We start from the raw sequence: 20404 nt of genomic DNA, 5'->3' as shown, positions 1-20404 counted from the left end.
AAGGATGTTGTCTTGCCATTATGCACTTCAACTCCATAGAATTTCTTTGCCTTCTCTCTATTCTTGAGTATTTTTCTCCACATCCAAGAGCCACTTTGAGTGTTGTCTTTGATCATCCATATCGAGCCTTTTCTGATTAGATAGACCTTTATCCAGTTCACCCACAGAGAGTGAGCAGAAAGTATCCTCCAAATAAGCTTTAAACAACACACTTGATTAACTTCTTTCAAAGGTCTTAAACCCAAGCCCCCTTCCTGTTTCATCTTACATACTTCTCCCCAAGAAACTTTTGCTTTTTTTCCATTTAAATCTGGGCCTGACCATAAGAATGCAGAACAGATTTTTTCTATTTCTTTGATGCATCCATTAGGTAGACGAAAGGCTGCCATCCAGAAGTTAGTGAGGCTCCGGATAACCGAATTTATAAGCTGTAATCTCCCAGCAAAAGAAAGAAATATACCCCTCCATGAACTGATTTTCTTCCTTATTTTCTCAACCAAAGGTAAGAAATCGGAAATAGTCATATTCTTTGTTAGAAGAGGTAGCCCAAGATAACGTACTGGCAATTTCCCAGTGGCAAAGTTGAATTGCCTTAAGATATCCTCCCCTCTCTGATATGTTCCTGCCATAAACAACACAGATTTCTCCCTACTTATCTTCAGCCCACTCATCTTATCAAACTCCTCAAACACTGTAAGGATTCCTTCTATCGAATTTCTTGTGCCATCTGCAAAGATCATCAAGTCATCTGCGAAGCATAGATGGGTAAGATTAATATTTCTGCACTTCGGGTGATACCCTATTTTCCCCTGCTTCGCTGCTTCATCAAGCATCTGTGACAAAACATTCATGCATATCACAAACAAGTAAGGTGACAGCGAACATCCTTGCCTTAGCCCTCTACTGCTCTGAAAATATCCTGCCAGCTCCCCATTAACTTGTACTGAAAAAGAGGCTGAAGTAATGCAGAGAGTAATCCAGTTGATAAACTGTTCAGGAAGACCCAAAGCTTTGAGTGTGTTGATCAAAAATGGCCATTGGACTGAGTCAAAAGCCTTTGAGATGTCAATCTGCATTGCACATCTAGATGAGACATCATCCTTGTGATAATCTTTGACCAATTCCGTGTCCATCAGTACATTCTCCATTAGAAGACTCTCTTTTATAAAAGCAGATTGATTTAGAGAAATACATTTCGGCATGATGCTCTTCAATCTGTTGGCAAGGATTTTTGATATTACCTTGTAGAGAACATTGCAACAGGAGATAGGCCTGTAGTCTTTCATCATTTTTGCTTCAACTTTCTTGGGTATGAGTGCCAAAATCGTGGAGTTGAGATCCTTGGGTAAGAATCCTTTTGCAAAGAAAGACTGAATCGCTTTAGTTACATCTTCTCCAATCACAGGCCATGCTTCTTTGAAGAATTCCGTTGTAAAACCATCTAGCCCCGGTGACTTATATCCAGGCATGTGAAAAATAACATCTTTTATCTCATCCTTAGAAACCTCTCTCTCCAGCTTGATTGAATCAGCTTCACTACACTGGAAGTTCAACAATTTTTTTAAAGTATCAACCGTAACACCTTCAAAATCCATTGGCTTCTTTGTCATAAAATCAGCAAAGAAACTCTCCGCTTCAATTTTGATCTCTTCATCTGATATAGCTATAGACCCATCTGCTTGGAGGATTTCGTGAATGGCATTTCTTACTTCCCTTATCTTTGCTGAGCTGTGAAAAAACGTATTGTTTCCATCTCCCACATCCAGCCAATGAACTTTTGATCTTTGCTTCAAACAATCTTCTTCAATGTCAGCTAGTCTTTGCCATTTATCCATTGCAGCACTTTCAACTCTAATCTCGTGTTTTTGCATATAAACTTTTTTTTTTTTTATAATCCAGGATTCCCCGCTTCGCGAATCATTTCTTGGACCTGGTCAGATAGCGGTCCACTTCACCCGGGAGGACATTAACCTGGGCCGAGGTCCAATACCACTAATAGTGACACATAAGAGGTAGTTCGCCTACGGCTGGCATCGAACCCGAAAACATGACAATTGGCCCCCAAGACTCTAACCAGTAGAACTATCTCATCCCATCAAAATTTATTGTTTTTCTTGTTTTTCTTTTGTATTTTTAAGCAGACAAAAATTATGTTTATAGAAAACAAAAAGATCCGTTTATTCCAAGCAGAAAAAACAAAAAAACGCTCCTCTCTCTCTAGAAAAGCTCTGTTCCATCTCTAGATCTTAAAAAAAATTGGTGCTGCCTCTGGTCCGGCGAGTGGTCGGTACCGGAGGGCCCCCTTTTCCTTTCTTCTTTTCTCTTTGCCTTCCTCCTCTCTGTCATCTCCCTTAGTCAATATACTCGCTGTTCTGGTTCATTGGAGGGATCCCGGAGACTTTGTGTCAAAGGCGTAACTTGTGGTGATCTTGGAGGAGCGGTGAGGCTCAGGAAGGCGGAGGTGAGGACAGGTCGGCGTTTAGGGTTGAGCTGGAGTAAACGGGTCAATTTTCAATTTTTAGATCTCGGTTGCTCCCTCACGACGACTGCGCGTGGCTCAGTGGGAGACCTTCTCCACCTTGGATCTACAGGCCCGAGTGCGGTGAATCAACCGGAGGAGCGACGAGACAGGCGGTGGAAGATGCATCTGTTCTGCGGTTCTCGTAGATGGCGCGTCGTAGGGAGCCCCTTCACCGGAGAGAGTCTACCGTGGAAGGATCTCTACAGCAAGCACGCGGTGGGGGTTCACATCCCAACGTCGACGGCGTTTGTTTTGTTCGACGGTGGAGCCTCACGTCATCAAAAACCATATATCTGTTCCGGCCATGGCGACGTTGTCAGACCCGCTTTTCACTACGGGATTCTCCCGCTTTCATTACGGGATTCTCCCGGGTTTGGCTAAGGAGTGAACAGTGCCCCGACGGCGACCGACTCTGACCAGATGCACACCGGAAGGTGAAGAGTCATTGGGCCTGTCCTGAAATCTGATCTTTAGAAGCCCAATGTAGTGGGTCTTATTTTCTCGTCTGGTTTTGTTTTCAGTTGCTTTTGGGTTTCATTGTTGTCATCTCATTTGGTCTATTTTAGGGGTTAAGAATCGGTTCATCTCGGGTCGTGGGATGGATTCGATTCATTGTGGTGAAAAATACACCGACGAATTAGATTGGGTAGTCTAGGATCCATTCCAGTTTCGACTCCGTGTTCCTAGGCGATACTAGATCTCATCGGTTGTATGTTGGGTTTAAAATCTCTTGAGGTTGTAATCCTGTATTCACTTTTGGCTAATGAAAAGTTGTCGTTGAGTTAAAAAAAAAAAAAAGATCCGTTTATTCCTCTTCACAGGAACACCTAACTAAAATGTTTAACTAAAGCAGATGTGATTTTGTACTATCAGACACGTATTTATAACTGAATACGTTAAGTTTCGTATACATATAGTTATGTTAGCAAATTCTGAATCACATTTGAATCGAACGTTTTACCGTGATTGTATGGATCCATGCGAAAGTCCGAAGTCCCATGGCTTTCTTTTTATCCACCTAATTTCAATACAATTTAAACAACAGTTTTTTCTGTTATATCTCTTTTATTTTGTTTAGTACTTACGGAAATGCTACCGTTAATTTTAATTATAATATTATTTACTTGAATTGAGCAAAAAAAATTATATAACAATATACAAAATGACATTCAATAGTCACGAATATTTGAATTGATTTTCTTTCAATATTCCCTAATAACTATGATGGAGTGTACGTTGACTAACTCATGTTCCAATTACTGTAGTGAAAATGTCATCAACATTTGCATTCAAAAAGTATTTCTCGTGGACTACACTCTACCATTGAATATTATTTTTATTATAATATTGATTTCATCTATCTCATACAACACTATAGTAGAATTTAATTTATGAAATCTATATATCCTAAAATTTACTAAATCTACATGAATATTTTCATTATTATACGAATATCAACATTCTCATACAATATTTCAATATAAAATTAATTATGCATGTATTTTTATACTGAAGGTTTATATTTCGGTATCAAATTAATTACATAATTTTAACAACTTATAGACGTATGGATTAAATATTCATAACAAATATATCAATTAGAACAGGATCAATGTATATATGCGAATGTCCCTTTTGTTTTAAAATTAAGATATTTTGATAATATATATTCTAAAGTTTGAATTTATTTAACCTTGGACATGGAAACCACTTTACATTTTGAAAGCAATACTTTTCATTTATTAACATAGTTAATTAGAATTGAAACATATAACCATTATTTTGAACATTTATATACTTTCCAAAATACATAAAATTATATATGTCAAAGATAATATCTTAACAAAATACATAATCATATAGTCATGATTTTCTCCAAAACCCGATTTTACATCTATACTTTTGGGGAAAATATTCAATTTATAGTGAAAACTATCAGTTATTATATTATTTATATATATATTCAACATTTTGGATTCACAATATATGAACATTTTACAATTATAAAAAATTATTAGATCTGTAACGGCCCGAAACTTGGCCTAAATATTTTTAAGATACGCTGCAATCATTTTTATACGACTAGAAACATGATATAATAAATGTAATACGTGAAGGTAACAAATCATATTTAAATCTTATAGCTATGTCACTGCTTTATTTATTTTTAATTAATTAGTTATTATCTTAAACCGTCAAAGTTAGGTATAAACTTTTAATTCATCTCCGTTCTTCTTTATATAACTATGTTCTAAAAGTCGATATAATTGGTAATACACGTTTCTTCGACTACTCGGTTTTGAGATAAGCTCTTTTGGACTGCACACGAATCACGATCTTATGTTCTTCAAAAACAATTGTCTACGCATCCTTAATCTTTACAAAACTTTCCAAACTATATATAATTCATACACGCACATCTCCAAATTTGACATAACATCGCGTCGTGCAGATATGTGAATACTTTTTTCTTTGTAAGAATATAAATTTAATTTTCAACAAATTTGACACTCTTTAGTAAACATAGGGAGTACAATTTTCTTATAACTATATACTCCCTCCGTTTCATATTATATGTCGTTCTAACTTTATGCACACAGATTAAGAAAACATTTAATTTTACATATTTCCAAAATAAAAACACTATTACCAATACACCTAACCATGTATCAACCAATAGAAAAATAGAAAAGAGAATATTGTCAATAAATTTTGCATTGAAAATCGAAAACGACACTTATTTTGAAACAAAAAATTTCCTCTAGAACGACATATAATTTGAAACGGAGGGAGTATATAATATCAAGCAACATGAGTTTGAATCAATAATACAACACTTGAACTGAACAAACTGAATACTGAAAACAAGTAAGAAACTATAACTTTATAATATGATTCAAAGCATTATAAATACAAAACAAAATCTTATCCTCCTTAGAATGGAATATTGTCAGAACCCTAATCGATTAGACGTGGTTCCATGGTTTCTGTTTTTTTGGTGGGTCAAAGACTCAAAGGTCAGTTTCAAAAAAAAAAAAAAGACTCAAAGGTCGACTTGTTCACGACATATCACATATAATAATTGCGTGACTCCAATTATATCCGATATAACAATCCTGCGTATAATTGAGCTACTGTGTAACACTTTTAACCAGACACTATGTGGCACTTATACGACTCTATTTTGAAAAAATATATATTAATTGCTATACTTCGGTTTTATAAATTCATATTAACATAGCGTTGTAGTTCTTTAGGAAAACAAATTAAGAAGACTCCTTTGGTGATTCCGATTACTTTTTTTGAAACGATTCCAACGAAAGGATTCAGATTCCTAATCGAACACATATGGTGAACTTCAACAAAATACAATTGGGTCAAAAAGTCAAAAAATCGGTTTTTGACACGTTTGGGTGACATCTACCCGACAAAGATTTCTTCACCATGTGTTGCGCACGCACATGTCAGACCATCTAACATTGAGATGTCCTAACGCAACGCAGTTACAATCGAAATTTCCTTTTTGTCATTTTGTTTTCAACATGTAACTCATCAACTCGTAAGACAAACGAGGGCCAAAACCGACCAAACAATCCCCTGAAATTAAGGCAAATAAAACGAGGAAAGTATCCTTCTTCATAAATAACACTCGTCCAATTAATAGGATGAAGAACACGGACTAGCTTTTCGAGCATTAACGTCTTTGCAGTCAATTCCTTGCCATTCGTCTGGAATTGTATTTTTATTCTATCATGTCAATAAATTTTTCACCGAAACTGTGTTGTATGCGTTTTGCTCAAAAATGAAAACCGTGCTGTATACACCTTGGCACTAATTAATGTGTTGTACACAAAACTCTTAGCAATGGGTGTAATCTTTAGAAAAAAAACAATGGGTGTGATTCCATATTATATTCTTGTTGGTTAATTAGATTGTAATCTGAATAGTTGTGAATTATATATTTAAATAATGATTAAATCACAAGGTCATTTTTCTTAGAGAATATATTGTTTATATTTTAAGCAGAGCCAGTGCTGAAATTTCAAAAGATTTCGGAAGCTCTATACAAAAATAAAAAAAATATTATTTCTTTTGTTTAATTTTGATAATAAATCATTAAATTTTGTTTTAGCAAAAACTTAGTTTCAACTATATATCCCATTTAAAAAGTTATTAATATAGTTTCTTTATTTAAATTTATTAATTTTTAAATCATAATAACAAAAAATCTATTATTTTTGTTATACTTATGTATAAAAACCTTGTTTTTATTTTATTTTATATTTGCATTACAAATAACTATATAAAAATATACGTAAACAAAAAAAGTTTGTATATTGGGGCCCTCGCCATTCAAAAGTTTCAAAATCCTTCCCTTAAGCCCGGCTCTGGCATTGGGTTACATCCAATCTGTTTGTAGGATAAGATAATCAAAGTTTTACTCTTATTCTAGACTAATATACAAGAGAAAAAAAATAATAGTGCTTATATGTGTTTTTCAAAAATCTTTGATGATCTTTGAACAATGAATCACTCTCTTTTTCTGACTATTAGTTTCTGATTTTTCTCTTCTTCAGATTATACAAGTTTTCACGTCATAATTTTCCATAACTTACAACTCTTTATATAGAGTATTAAGGGTTGCAATTGTTAACACTAAGAGTTGTAATAACTATTAATATCAATAGTAGAATTTGCTAGTCAAAAGTGACAATGGTTCATCAGCAAAAAATTTAAATATCTACCGTTGCAATGGCCAATGGTTATCACCAAAAGTTTCAAATGTTCATCACTAATAGTTACAATCACAAACAATTACAATTGTTCATCTAGACAATTACAATATTTCACTTTAATAGCTGGAAGAATTCACTCAAAAATATCCAACAATAATATCGGTTCACACTTGCGGAAGTACATGCATGATAGAGAATCAACTAATTAATCACTATAAACTTTAATAAATTAATTTTATGTGTCTTTTCTAACAATGATTTTGGATTGAAATCATTACCAACTCCTATTACTAACTCCTACATACAAAAAGATAACTTGCTTAGATTTTGGTTTCAGTGTTTCACACATTAGATCTCACAGGTCAGTTTAGTTTTGTATTTTCATTTAATTGTACTGAATACCTTATAAAGTGGCCATGATTTTTTGTATACACAATATTTATAACACTTATATTAAATTATAATTATAGTATATATATATAAGATAATTTAGAAGATATTATCAAAGCTAATCTCAGCACGAAATACGTAAGTACATGGATAAGTTTTCTTAAATATATTTTTATGAATTTTCGTTCGGCCAGGGCTATTCCCATGTTATTGGACAAATTGGAGATAAAAAAACTAAACTAAGCAAAACCAAAAAAAAAACAACCGTGGCCCACATTAGTCTTCTGTGCGTGGGGCCAAAATAAAGTGCCCTAGCCTTGTAGCCTGGCGCCGGCCGGCCAATCAGAGTTCATATATACAACATGCAGACATGTGCTCGAATGCATATGTCTCTCTCTCCCTCTCTCCATATTATATAAATATCTACATGTGTGTTTTGTTTAATTGGATAATTTTTTTTTTGAAAAATGTTAAATTTATTCAAACAAAAAAAAATTAACAACATGTGTGCTTCAGTTTTTTCGAGATTGTTCTAAGCTATAAGAAAATCTTTAGAGCAAAACAAAGCTCTTTAAATTTAATTAGATAATTAATTATATGCTTACGAAAAGAATGGTTAGGTTTTAAAATAATGCTGAGAAAATAACATTTACAAACTTACGTTATCTCTAAGGATTTCATTTTTTTTTTTGAAAAAGGGCATATGTAAGGATTTCATGCAAACTGGAAACCACGCACGAAACATAAAAAAGAATATTTCATTTTTAATATTTGAAACGTATGCATGAAAAAATCTTACTAAAAATAAATGTTTATGAACCCCCTAAAAATTACCGAATTGAAGAAGGGTATTTATCAAAGGAATGTGTTACTTATATTTTAATATTTCAGACCAATCAGCAAAAGTTGACAAAAAAGACCAATAAAAATTGATTGATTCACTGTATTATTATTTGTGTATATTGATCAATTTTATTAGAAATGTACTTAAATAGCAACAATAATTATATTAGAAATAACAGACAAGCATAAATTCACAAAATAACATTTTAAAATAAAAATAATTGGTATATTTTAGGGTTAAATTTTTTTTATTAAACTTCAGAAGATTTAAGATTTACATATAAGGGTTTGAATTTAAGATTTAGAATATAAGATATAAGGGTTAGAGTTTACAGTTAGAGTAGTGAATATCTATTTTAAATTTTAATATTTTTATTTCTAAAATATTTATTTATGTTTGATTTATTATTTAGTTACAATGATATTTTTATTACTTAATGTTTGCTATTTATTATTAGGTGCTACTTTGTGGGTTTTTTTGAAACACTAAAAACCCACAAAATGTGCTATTTTGTGGTTAAATTTTATTTTTGGGCTATTAAGAAAACGTCTCATATCTTATAATTTAACATATTTTCGACACCCTTATGAATAATTAATAACGATATAAATAAGCAAACCGCTAACATCTGACAAAACTCTATTATCAAGTATAGAGTCTGCGAGTTTGAAATCAAATGGATCAAGGACTATACTTTTATGATTTCTATTCATGTTTATATGTGAACTTAAATAATTGGAGCCAAAATGTGTGGGTATGACGACTCTGGAAGTTTGACCAAAACCTAATTGGGGAGAAGAGGACAAGACAAAGGGGAACAGACTTAAGGACATGTTAGGCAGCTGTCAAATCAAGTTTCTGAGTTGCGATGAAAATGCCACAATATCACACTCCAAATACTACCTTATTTATCAGAAGTATAAAGTAAATGGCTTGAATCAGTCAAAAGGAAGGTAGAAAAAAGACTGAAGATGAAACAACCAAAAGAAAACTTTATCGAACTTCATGTAGCTTGTTTAAATACATTTAACTAACTTTGCTATTTTAGACGATAATGTATTTATCTCCATCAGGCAGTAGAGTTGGTCAAAGTTCAATATCATATTTAAATAATTATTTAATTTCGTGGCATCGATAACAATGGTCGTCTACTCATCTTTATCTTCTCCGGATAAGATACAGGTCAAACCACTCCCTCTTCTAGTGATTTGTCAAACTAATGAACTCTCGTTTGCTATAGTTGTCGACAGGGCGTATCCATATATCCTAAAATAGTAAGCTCGACATACCATAAGGGTTTGTTTGTTACATAAATTTATTATAATTGAAAGGTAATAGTAGTTGACAAGTAAAAAATGCAAATATACTGCATTTTTACCGTTATCCTATCCATTTTTATTACTAGATGTTTCAGATTTTATTTTTGGAATTTGATGATGTTTTAATGTTCGATATAAAAATTGATTAACTTTCTATGTTTACAACCATATATATAATTTTTATTTAAATTTTGCTTAGTTAAATATCTAAGATAGATAAACAAAATTATGAGAACTGAAAGAATACTTAATATGACCAACGAACTAAACGACCATAAGCACAAACCACACGTAACTTTTTCTAAAGCAAAATCCTAATGTTGGCAAACGTCAGTAATTGTTATAATACTAATCACTGAATATAATTTGTGTGATTGGCTAGTTTGAATAATAGTTTATTGTATATTCCAGTCACTATTATAAATCAATAAATCATATCAAATAAAGAAAGTATATCCTAATATTCCCACTGCTGAATGGTTGTCGTTCCAAAGTTATGCGTGGTGCGCCTATCGCACCCGAAACCGCGTTCACGTCCAAGAACAACAAACGAGAATCGAAATCATTAAATAGAGAGTAGTGATTTTATTAATCAGTTACTGATATTTTTTTGTTTTGTTATATGTCTGAGTTACTGGTTTGCTGTTTTACTCAAGCGATCACTTAGACGTAACAGTTCTTTTTGTTTAAATATTTATCATCTCAGTAATGCTGGGCGACGAGAGCATTGTTTTGTACAAGGGTTTTGTGCAGTATTAGTAGATGTCACTAAATAACAATAATCTATAATAAATAGCTACATTAACATTAAGATACATAATCCCACTCGTAACTCCTTTTTGAATTATTCTAACGCTGTAAGATGTAAAAGGTTCCGAAAGATTAAGTTACAAAAAAGTTCCAAAAGATTATTTTAGATCTGGTCTTTTCACGAGTTACAAAGGTTTTGTTTGATTTTCTTTTTCTTAACTATTGGAAAAATACAGGAAGTATGGACCATTCCATAGGTCTAGAATACTTCCAGGTTAATAAAATAAAATAAAAAGTAATACTTCAGTTTTCATACTTTATTTTCCTAAAAAAATTTAAAATATGTTTTAATAATTAACTATTTGAATATGTGATAAAAAAACAAGATCTTCATTCTCGAAGAGCTTAGGTGGAGTCCATATAGTTCATCCGTACCTAACAAGGAGTGACATATAATTAGTATGCAACATTCCCATTGTTTGACGTAATGTAGTATTTCGAGGAGCCTAATCTTTGTAATCTTTTTCTTATTACCTTTTTGATCTCTGTACTCTTTGTTTCAGTGTACTTTCTTTTAATTAACTTAAGGGTATTATGGCCTATGAAAATATTAAAACTAATATCCAAATGAACTCTGAATATAAAGTTATAAAGTTTAAAAATACAAGCATGTGTTACATAATATTGTATTAAAAGCAGATTCACTATTAAAATGTATTGTTATAAAGCCTAAAAATGAATCCTCTTTTAACACAATACTATATAACCTATACTTGTATTTATCTAAAAAGGTTAAAAATCCATATCTTTATCTATTTACTAATCATTTCATATTTTAAATGATATATTTGGTTATTGTAGCAATATGTAGCTAAATTTGACTTCTCCTTTTGTTTTCGGATCTTTCTTTCTTTTCCATTTTTATTTTGATGCCTCGCGTTGGTTGGGCTGACTGCCTAGGTCCTAACTGCACTCACTAACTAACTTGCATAGTTGATTTTCTTCAATGCCCTTACATCATCAAACATCATGCAAATATCTTAGACCTTTGTATAATACTTTATGCACATCAAAGACGTGTGTGTTGTTCTTATCTGAGTCATAAATAATTCTTTTATGTTAGATATTTTGGCTATATATATAAAATTCATTCCAAATAAAAAACACGGTTAAATACAGCAACTGACGGATGAAAGAAAAATCCCCAAACACAATAACTCACATAAAATCGACAACTAAATATAACGTTTGATGGTGTTCTCAAACAAAAAATATATTTAAATTTTTATAACAAGTAGTCAATAGACAAACGGCAATAGTCTCCTTTTTTGACAAATGGCAATAGTCTCTTTTTTTTAACAAATGGCGATAGTCTTTTTTTTTGACAAATGACAATAGTCTCAAATCCTCTCCCTTCTCTCCTCAAACCTCCATTGTTACAGCTCCATCTCCGACTCCGGTTGCTCCTTTAGAGCCGGAGTCGGGTCTTTGATTTTGTTTTATGATGATCTCAATGCTTGTTCTAGCTAGTTGAAGCAGATTGAGTTTTTTTATCCTTCAGATCTTGTTTTGTCTTTGAAACCCTGTGTTGAATTGTTGGTGTTGCATGTTGTCTCTGAGCTTCCTTTGGCTCACTTCTGGCTTCGATCTTCGACCTTCTCGATTTATCGAACAAGGTTGAACCCGAGAGTGAGTTGTTTCTCTCCTTGTCATTACCCTTAAGATTTGATCGAAATCTCATCTTCCGTCAAGCTTTACAAGGCGTTTCGGGTTCTCTCTTCTCCGTCTCTGCCAATCCGGTCGACGACTGGTGAACTTAATTGTTCTGTCTCCTGGTGTATGAACCTTTGGTCTATACATTGCATGTGCTTTTTCTATTGGAGGAGACGCAAGCCGGAGGTATCTTCCAAGTCTGAAGTCCTCGCCTTGTCTTCGTTCAAAGGAGCTCTGTTGTAGTCAACTTGTAATGCTTTGTTTTTGGTTTCTCTTGATCTGGTTTCTGCTTTTTCTAGTTTAGATTGTCAAGCTAAGAATGTGTTATCTTGTTTCCCATGTGTGGGCTGTTGTTTCCGGGAATCTTTTCTTTGGTTCGTCGGACTTTATTACCGGGATTAGTGGTAATCGCCGGTCTTTGTAACTTGTTTAATCCTAATGAAAATAGTGTTAAAAAAAAAAGACAATAGTCTCTTTAAAATCTTAAAAGTGCTCTTCTTCAAGAGCATGTTCTCAACTTTTTCCTTCTTGTTTCTATTTCTTTTTTTTGTTGATCTAATTGTTGAAAACACTACTAAGAGTTTCACTAATGTGGATGCTTTAACCTCTAGAGTTTCAACTTTTCTCATACAGAGAGTAGAATACCAAAGAAGTTACGATAAAAGAAAGTGCCTAAAATAAGGGATAGAGATAATCACAACCTCCATTCTTCTTTGAGGAAAGAACACTTCCATCAAAATTCATCTCTTCGAGAAGTGTCCCTTTATGAGATACAATTTCAGAGAAGAAGATTTTTATTTTTACCGTTTTGCGTTCTTGTGTGAAGGTTTGTTTGGAACCGGTAGATGCTGCGAGATTCATTTCGATGAAGTTCAAAGTTATGTACTTGTATTCAAAGTCGCATGACAAACTGGCTCATCAAAAGTCATTCGAAGAGATTAAAGTGAGATTGTTCTCCTTTTCTAGCGTAATATTTGATCTTTTAGGCATGTCTTTAAATGCATCATCAAACCCTGCTGAATTTGTATTTTTATCCCTTCCGTTCTATTTGTATTGTTAAAGTTTTAAATTTTGCTATTCGGGTTTGTCCAGAAGAGTTTATTTGCTATGTAGTCTTTTAACTATAAATGAAAGTAACTGGTTGCACAAAAAGAAGAGATATTCACTACCTCACTTTCATTGATTCATGCACTCCTTTCATTTTAAGAGGTCTCTTCCAATCAAAATTCTTTTTCTGTCCGACTCTCTTTATATTCATCCTCTCATTTTAACTGGACAGAAAAATATCCAATAATGCATGTCGATGCATATCTAGTTATTTAAGAATCCAGATTAAATTAAAATAAAGTAACGGTCTCTTTAAAATTCATTAATCTATCTAATTAATAAAAGCAATGCTAGATTGGCAAAGGAAAAAAAACATATACATGAATTTGTTACATGTAGGTTAATCCATCCTATGCGCTTAAGTAGAAAATACAATACAAGTAGAGGTACAAATTTCATATTCGGATACCCTCAAAAACAAGATGGCTAGTTAATTAGAATTTTTGGGTAAATATGGATAATATTAAGTTTTTTTTTTGGGTCTAAGGCCCCATAATATTAAATTTATATCCGATTTTTGGTTTACACAAAGTAACATCACTTCAGCACGGAAAAAAATGAAATTGGACAGAAAAATAAAATATTCGATGTATATTCTACGTTTTATGTTTGTATACAAGATGTTTTTTATGACAAAGAGTATACAAGATGTTTTAGAATATAATAAATGCATTTGTTTAAAAGATTAATTATAAATTAAATTGTAAAATTATAAATGGTGAAATTTTATTGACAAAACCAAAAATATATAAATTAAAACTTTAAACATTGTACAGTATAACTTCTTTAAATTAATAATCTATAAATTAATATTTTTATAAATTAATATAATTTTATAATTTCAAATTGAATTTTTGGTTCAATTAGTATCTCGATAAATTAATAATTTTTATAAATTAATAAAAAAATTATAATTTTGGTGTAAATTCAATATTATCGATTTATAGAGGTTTCACTGTATGTGATTTCAAATGTAATGTCATACCATTAATAAAAATATCTATTATCTCGAGTGGCATTAAAAAAACAATTGTTGTCAAGCAGTCGATTAAAAGGGAGGGGAAAACAGTAAAAGACGGCAGGTTGTCCAACGGTTCAAAACTGCCGCCAAATGTACGATACCGTTAGCTAAAAGACACGTAATCCTTGAGAACGTTCCGACATAATCAAACACGTTGGAGAAAACGTGTTTCGTCTCACCAAGAAAGTGAAACCAACACGTGGCGAGGCATGATTTTGTTTCAGACGCGTTTCAAAACGGTCAATCAAACGCTTTAACCGACCGCACTAGATGAGTTGAAACTTCTGGTTGCTTTAATTATTTGCTAACGGAATCCGATAGTTTGACCTCTCCTTCTCTTACTGGTTATCCATCGTTTAAAAGAATATTTATCCAGATCTTTTTTTGGTCAAATAGTTATCCAAATTTCATGAAGAAAAACCCATCAAAATAAATTTTATTAAAATTTCCATTTTTTTGGTTAAAAAGCTTCACGCTATTATTAACAAAAAGTAATATCTATTTCGAGAATATATCTTATATGGTCTTAAACCAGAATCGTAACACTAAAACTGTATTAACCTCAAAAATTATGTTATATATCAATTGCGAGTGTATCCCGAATTATAATTTTGTTATTTAAAATTACTGCGAGTGTAGCAATTGCGTTACGAGTTTGTAGTTTAATTGGTCAAAAAGACACGTACACTGAAAGCAGTTGCAGGATCTTTTTCATGTAACTCGTTAAAAGCAAACACATGTAATTAATGAAAAGATAGGCCACGTTAGTACATTCCGTTTATCTTCCTGCCAACATGTTTCTGTGTTTCTGTGTTTCACCAGTTGTAGTCAATTCTTTAACTATATACAATTATACATACATAAATGTGTTCTTTTAGAAAAAAGAACTGGACTTTTCATGGGGATTTAATATAGAAGAAACAAAAGTATCAAACCCATAGTATAGAAATATTTTTTAATTTGCTAAAAAAGTATAGAAATATTGAAGGAAGTTTCTCGGAAAAATGATCTGCATTGGATGAAAAAGAACTCAATTCCAATTTTGTTAGCTCAAAGCTTTGATGCAAGTTTGGTTGGCATCTTCTCCAAGTCTTCAGATAATTCAAGAGTCTTTTTTGTTTGTTTCAAGGAACGGTGGAATATGATTGTATATCTGTATACGTAGTCCACTAATACTCTATCATACGTGAATGGACCAATATATCGGTGATAAAACAAATGTATTTCAAAAGCCCAGTGAGTCTATAAATTCACTACCGACGGTGTTTTTTATCTTTTCTTTTCCTTTTCGTTGTAAGATAAACAATCAATTAGTTATGTATAAAAATCCAACACCGTCTTAGCTGAATATCAAAATATTCAGTTTACGTTTTTTATTTAGTTAGTCGTCGACAACACTACATTGTTGTGGTAAAAGAAATATAGGCTCATAAAAGAGGCCCAAATATTAAAACCCTACATAAATAATATTCCTTATTCGACCCGTCATATTGAGTTTCTGGGAAATACTGATGGGTTTAAATGGGCCTGCGTTGGAACCTCCAAACAATATTGGTAGCATTAGGGTCCGTTATCGTTTGTTTGCATTTTGCAACCTGCCGGAGAAAACGTTTTAAATGTTTCAGTCATATATACTTATTAAATACTACATGTTTTGTCTACAAATGCAGGCATAATAATTTTAAAAATATTTATAAATAGATACATAATCAATTCCTATGTTAAATAACCGGAACCAAAGGCCAAGATACAAGGTAGTCCATGTGTAATTGGTTATTTGATAGCGGAATCGAACCCACGCACCATACGCATGACCTTCGATAGGATTTGCCAATTTTGTACCACTTTTTTTTGAAACTTGATACTGCATTTTTATCATGTAAATAAGGAAAAATCTAACTGGTACATGAATAACCAGCGGAAAAATTGATCTATTGGTTAAAACTCTTGAATTTTCTAGTTGAAATATATGGAGTCGTTTGTTTAATTCTTGTTAGAATGGATTTTCTAGGCCTCGTTCTAGGGATATACATGTTTCCGAATCCTGAACCTCTAAACATTAACAAAGTAAAGAAAGAAAGATCGATATTCACTTGGTGATTGTGTGATACAGCCGGAAGTCAAGAAAACATCACAAACACCATTATCCATGTACAACCATTCTTGATAAGGCAAGTGTCAAGTGTCCAAGACTTCTGGTGACATCTTTGAAAAACTTCTTTCATTCCAATCATGTAACGAAGAAGGTTCTTGTAAACCACGCAATGGTATTATATTGATGTATCATTCAAATGAGAAAAAGTAATAAACCAAAATAATTACTTGAAGAATCATTAAAGTTGAAAATTACATATACATTTATAAAGTCACCACGAAGACGGTGTATTCTGTTGTTGAATAATCAGATCTTTGGTTTTATTTTTCTTCAACAATCAAAAAGCCCCGAGATCTCAGAGTAAAATAGACAGATTATTTTTAAAAATACTGGAAAAGAACGAGAAAAACGAAACTTCTACATATACAAGAAAAGAAAAATAGATAAAAATCTTAACAAACTCAAAGATTTATGCAGCATTAGCAGCAGGCAACGGACTTATTAGTTATTTAACGAGTCTACGACACACACAATGTTTAAATAATGTAAAACAAAACAACACAACGGAACTACAAATGGAAAGAAGAAAAATAGAATCAGAGAATGGAATAAAAAATAAAAGTGAGGCCGAAATTGTCACTTTATATGATTCTTTTATACGATGAACATAACAACTTTACTTGACTCGAATTACATAGAAATTTAGACAATTATAAACTTCAAGGCCTTATTGCAAATAAAAAGAAGACAAATGGCCGCGCAGATAATTAATTAAATAAGTCTCTAGTCACCAAAAAAAAAAAGATAAATTAAAAATTTGGTCACTCTTATGAAAATAGAAAAGGCCAAAAGAGAGAGAGAGCGGCCAAAACGGAAGCAATTCATTCCTTTCTTTGACTTCATCTCATAACCACACATCATATAATTTTTTTTTGTTTGTAATTGCAAATTCTTTTTTACCCTTAGTGAGCTGATTATTACATTTCGACTCACTCACTTTTTATATATTATCAAGCACACTCTCGTGTTTGCCTTCCCTCAATTTCTTAAAATGGATATCAAGAGTGTGACATTCTAGGATTATTATAATTTTGTTCATCACCTCTATTCGAAGTTTAATAGAAAGATTATTCCTCCTTGTCTTTGGGGACTAGTAAGATTTCTGGTTGTCTGATCCAATGGCTGCAACCACTGAGATGCCCACTGATGTTGTCAATGATGTTAGTATCAACAAGGATGTTGAAAAGGGCATTGATAGCGGAATTGAGAATAACTCTTCGATCACGACCTCGAAACCCAAAACTGAATCCGATCTGGATATGCAAAAGCTTGTGGCTATGTTCAAGAAACTAAATCCAATGGCTAAGGAGTTTTTCCCTTCTTATTACAATCCCAAGAAGAACAATCAGACAGGAAAAGACAATCAACTTCTGTCTGCTGATGATGTGGCGCCCACAAAAAAACAATCTGGTGAAGAAGTTGATCTTAATGGAAAGAAAGGTGACAATAACCAGAAGGTATAGTCCTAAAATTCTCTTTTTGTTTTTTTTAATGATCAGATAATTTGGATTGATCCAGTGATTTTCAATGTATTCTATTGTTGTTGCAAAGCTTTAAATTTTGATTGTCTTAGTTATTAAAAATTTAAATGGCTGTTTGTGATTGCAGAGAAGAAACAGTTATAGCCAAGGGAGGAGAAGGTTAACTGGAAGAATTTCTAAGGCTCAGAGAGAGGATAGTATGAGAAGAACGGTCTATGTTTCTGACATTGACCAGAGTGTAAGTTTTTTTAAGTTTTTAAAAAATTATTGAATGTGATTTGCATTAGTGTAACGTTAAAAATCTGCTTTGTGATTTAGGTGACTGAGGAGGGTCTTGCTGGCTTGTTTAGTAACTGTGGACAAGTAAGATGATCCCTTAAGCTTCCAATTTTTGTTATATATTTATTCCCCTCCATGAGTGTTTGGACTAGTTAGTTAGATTTAGCTTTCAAAGCCTATAATATGTTGAAAGTGAGATTATGTGTTTATCTGCTAAGAAATACTGCCAATGTTTTTTTAATGATTTATCTAAATGTTTCTTACTTTGTTTGGTGGTATTACATAGTTTGTGATGTAACAATGAATTCTTCTTGTGAAGGTTGTTGATTGTCGGATTTGTGGGGATCCACATTCAGTTCTTCGATTTGCGTTTGTCGAGTTTGCAGATGACCGTAAGTTTGGCTGCTGGATTCTTGAAAATGTTCTAACAATAAAATTCCATGTCACTCTTTTGATGACCATACTTGGCACTTAATGGTAAATATTGTTCCTACAGAGGGCGCCCGAGAAGCTTTAAGCCTTGGTGGAACGATGCTCGGGTACTACCCGGTGAGGGTCTTGCCCTCCAAAACTGCTATTCTTCCAGTGAATCCCACATTTCTTCCCAGGGTAAGCTTCAAATGTTCCTGAGAATAAATTTTGTGTAAGTTTTCAGTAAGCTTTACCATGTTGATGTTGATTCAGTCAGAAGATGAAAGGGAGATGTGTTCAAGGACAATCTATTGCACAAATATCGACAAGAAGGTAAATGCAAAACAATCTTTATTCTATGTTCTCCTGGTTTAAGACTTTACTTTCTATAACAACAGGTTACTCAAGCTGATGTGAGAAACTTGTTTGAGACGGCATGTGGTGAGGTTAGAACAGAACCTAGACCTACTTGATCCTTTCCCTCTCTTGCTAACTTGTTTAATTATCCGAAATTTTATTGTTAAGCATAGTGATGCTTAAGTTGTTCTCTATTATACGCAGGTAACTCGCCTGAGGCTTCTTGGTGATCAACTGCATTCAACTCGTATAGCTTTTGTTGAATTTGCTCTGGTGAGCTCTTCAGCTATTCACTAAATGATAAAAAAATTTCCATCGATGTGGCTTAATATATATTGCAAAGGCTCTTGCCTATTTTCATTCACTTTCTTTTTGTCTATTTCTTACTGATGACTAGAAGTTTCTTGAACTTGTTATTACCTTATAACTCAGAAACTTTATTTTTTTTTCTATTTTTGAACAGGCGGATAGTGCACTTAGTGCGCTCAACTGCAGCGGGATGGTCGTTGGATCCCAACCGATAAGGTAAAAACTTCATCCATGTAGTGTTTTTTCTTCTTCTTCTGAATATCTCAGTTGGATCAGTATCTGACTCTGTGTTCTTTTTCTTTGTCAGGGTAAGTCCTTCAAAGACACCAGTAAGGCCACGAATCACTCGACCACCGTCTACAAACTAGAAAGAGACCCGACTAGCTGGCTTTCCAGAAGAGAGATGATTTCAAACTTCTTTTTTCGATTCTCTCTTTTTGACGTTTTAGAACAGTTTATCTTCTCCAGTTACATTTGTAACTGGAAGGTGGAAACCCTTATGGTTCTGTTTTCTGAATTTGGAGTTATTATTAGGCTCTGTCTTTTCTGACTGAGATACTTCCATCTGTTTCATCATCTTTCTCTAAGGGATTTTTATAGTTTTTGCTTTTGAAAGTTGTTGGCTTTTTACATGATCTTTTGCTTTGTTGCTCTCCTTTATATACAAGGTTAGATCAACAGTGCTGAAAAGGTAATTGTTTTGAGATAAAATAGAATAAAAAGCTGTTAACCTGCATGTTGTAGATCTCTGAGTAAAAAGTGCGAATTACAGTGTCGTGTACATCAAGAGAATAATTTTTCCTCAAGCGAAGTTTAGCCCTCGATCTTGTAAATTTATGAAAATTTATAATCTTTTAAATTTTATTATAATTTTTTTTTTAGAAATTCATTTATTTCATTTTGTTTTTAAGGGTTTTCTAAATTTTATTATTATTTTAAATAAAATAAAATAAGTATTAATATTATAAAATATTAAATATTTTGTTATTAAAAATAAAAAATAAAGGGAGT

General features: G+C 32.6%; 1 protein-coding gene across 1 annotated transcript; it reads left to right on the top strand.

Moving 5' to 3' along the window:
* The first annotated feature begins 17470 nt into the window (after positions 1-17470).
* LOC108859638 (polyadenylate-binding protein-interacting protein 9) lies at positions 17471-20008 on the top strand. The gene is made up of 10 exons (XM_018633549.2): positions 17471-18013; positions 18165-18275; positions 18356-18400; positions 18636-18708; positions 18813-18925; positions 19001-19060; positions 19126-19173; positions 19289-19357; positions 19548-19609; positions 19701-20008. Exons 1-10 carry the CDS (start codon positions 17675-17677, stop codon positions 19759-19761), a joined length of 981 nt encoding a protein of 326 aa, XP_018489051.2. The 5' UTR covers positions 17471-17674; the 3' UTR covers positions 19762-20008.
* The last annotated feature ends 396 nt before the right edge of the window (positions 20009-20404 follow it).

Source organism: Raphanus sativus, unplaced genomic scaffold, assembly GCF_000801105.2.
Source record: "Raphanus sativus cultivar WK10039 unplaced genomic scaffold, ASM80110v3 Scaffold0030, whole genome shotgun sequence".
Classification (NCBI taxonomy): Eukaryota; Viridiplantae; Streptophyta; class Magnoliopsida; order Brassicales; family Brassicaceae; genus Raphanus; species Raphanus sativus.
The sequence above is the reverse complement of the archived record's forward strand: the minus strand, read 5'-3'. Positions and strand labels throughout refer to the sequence as shown.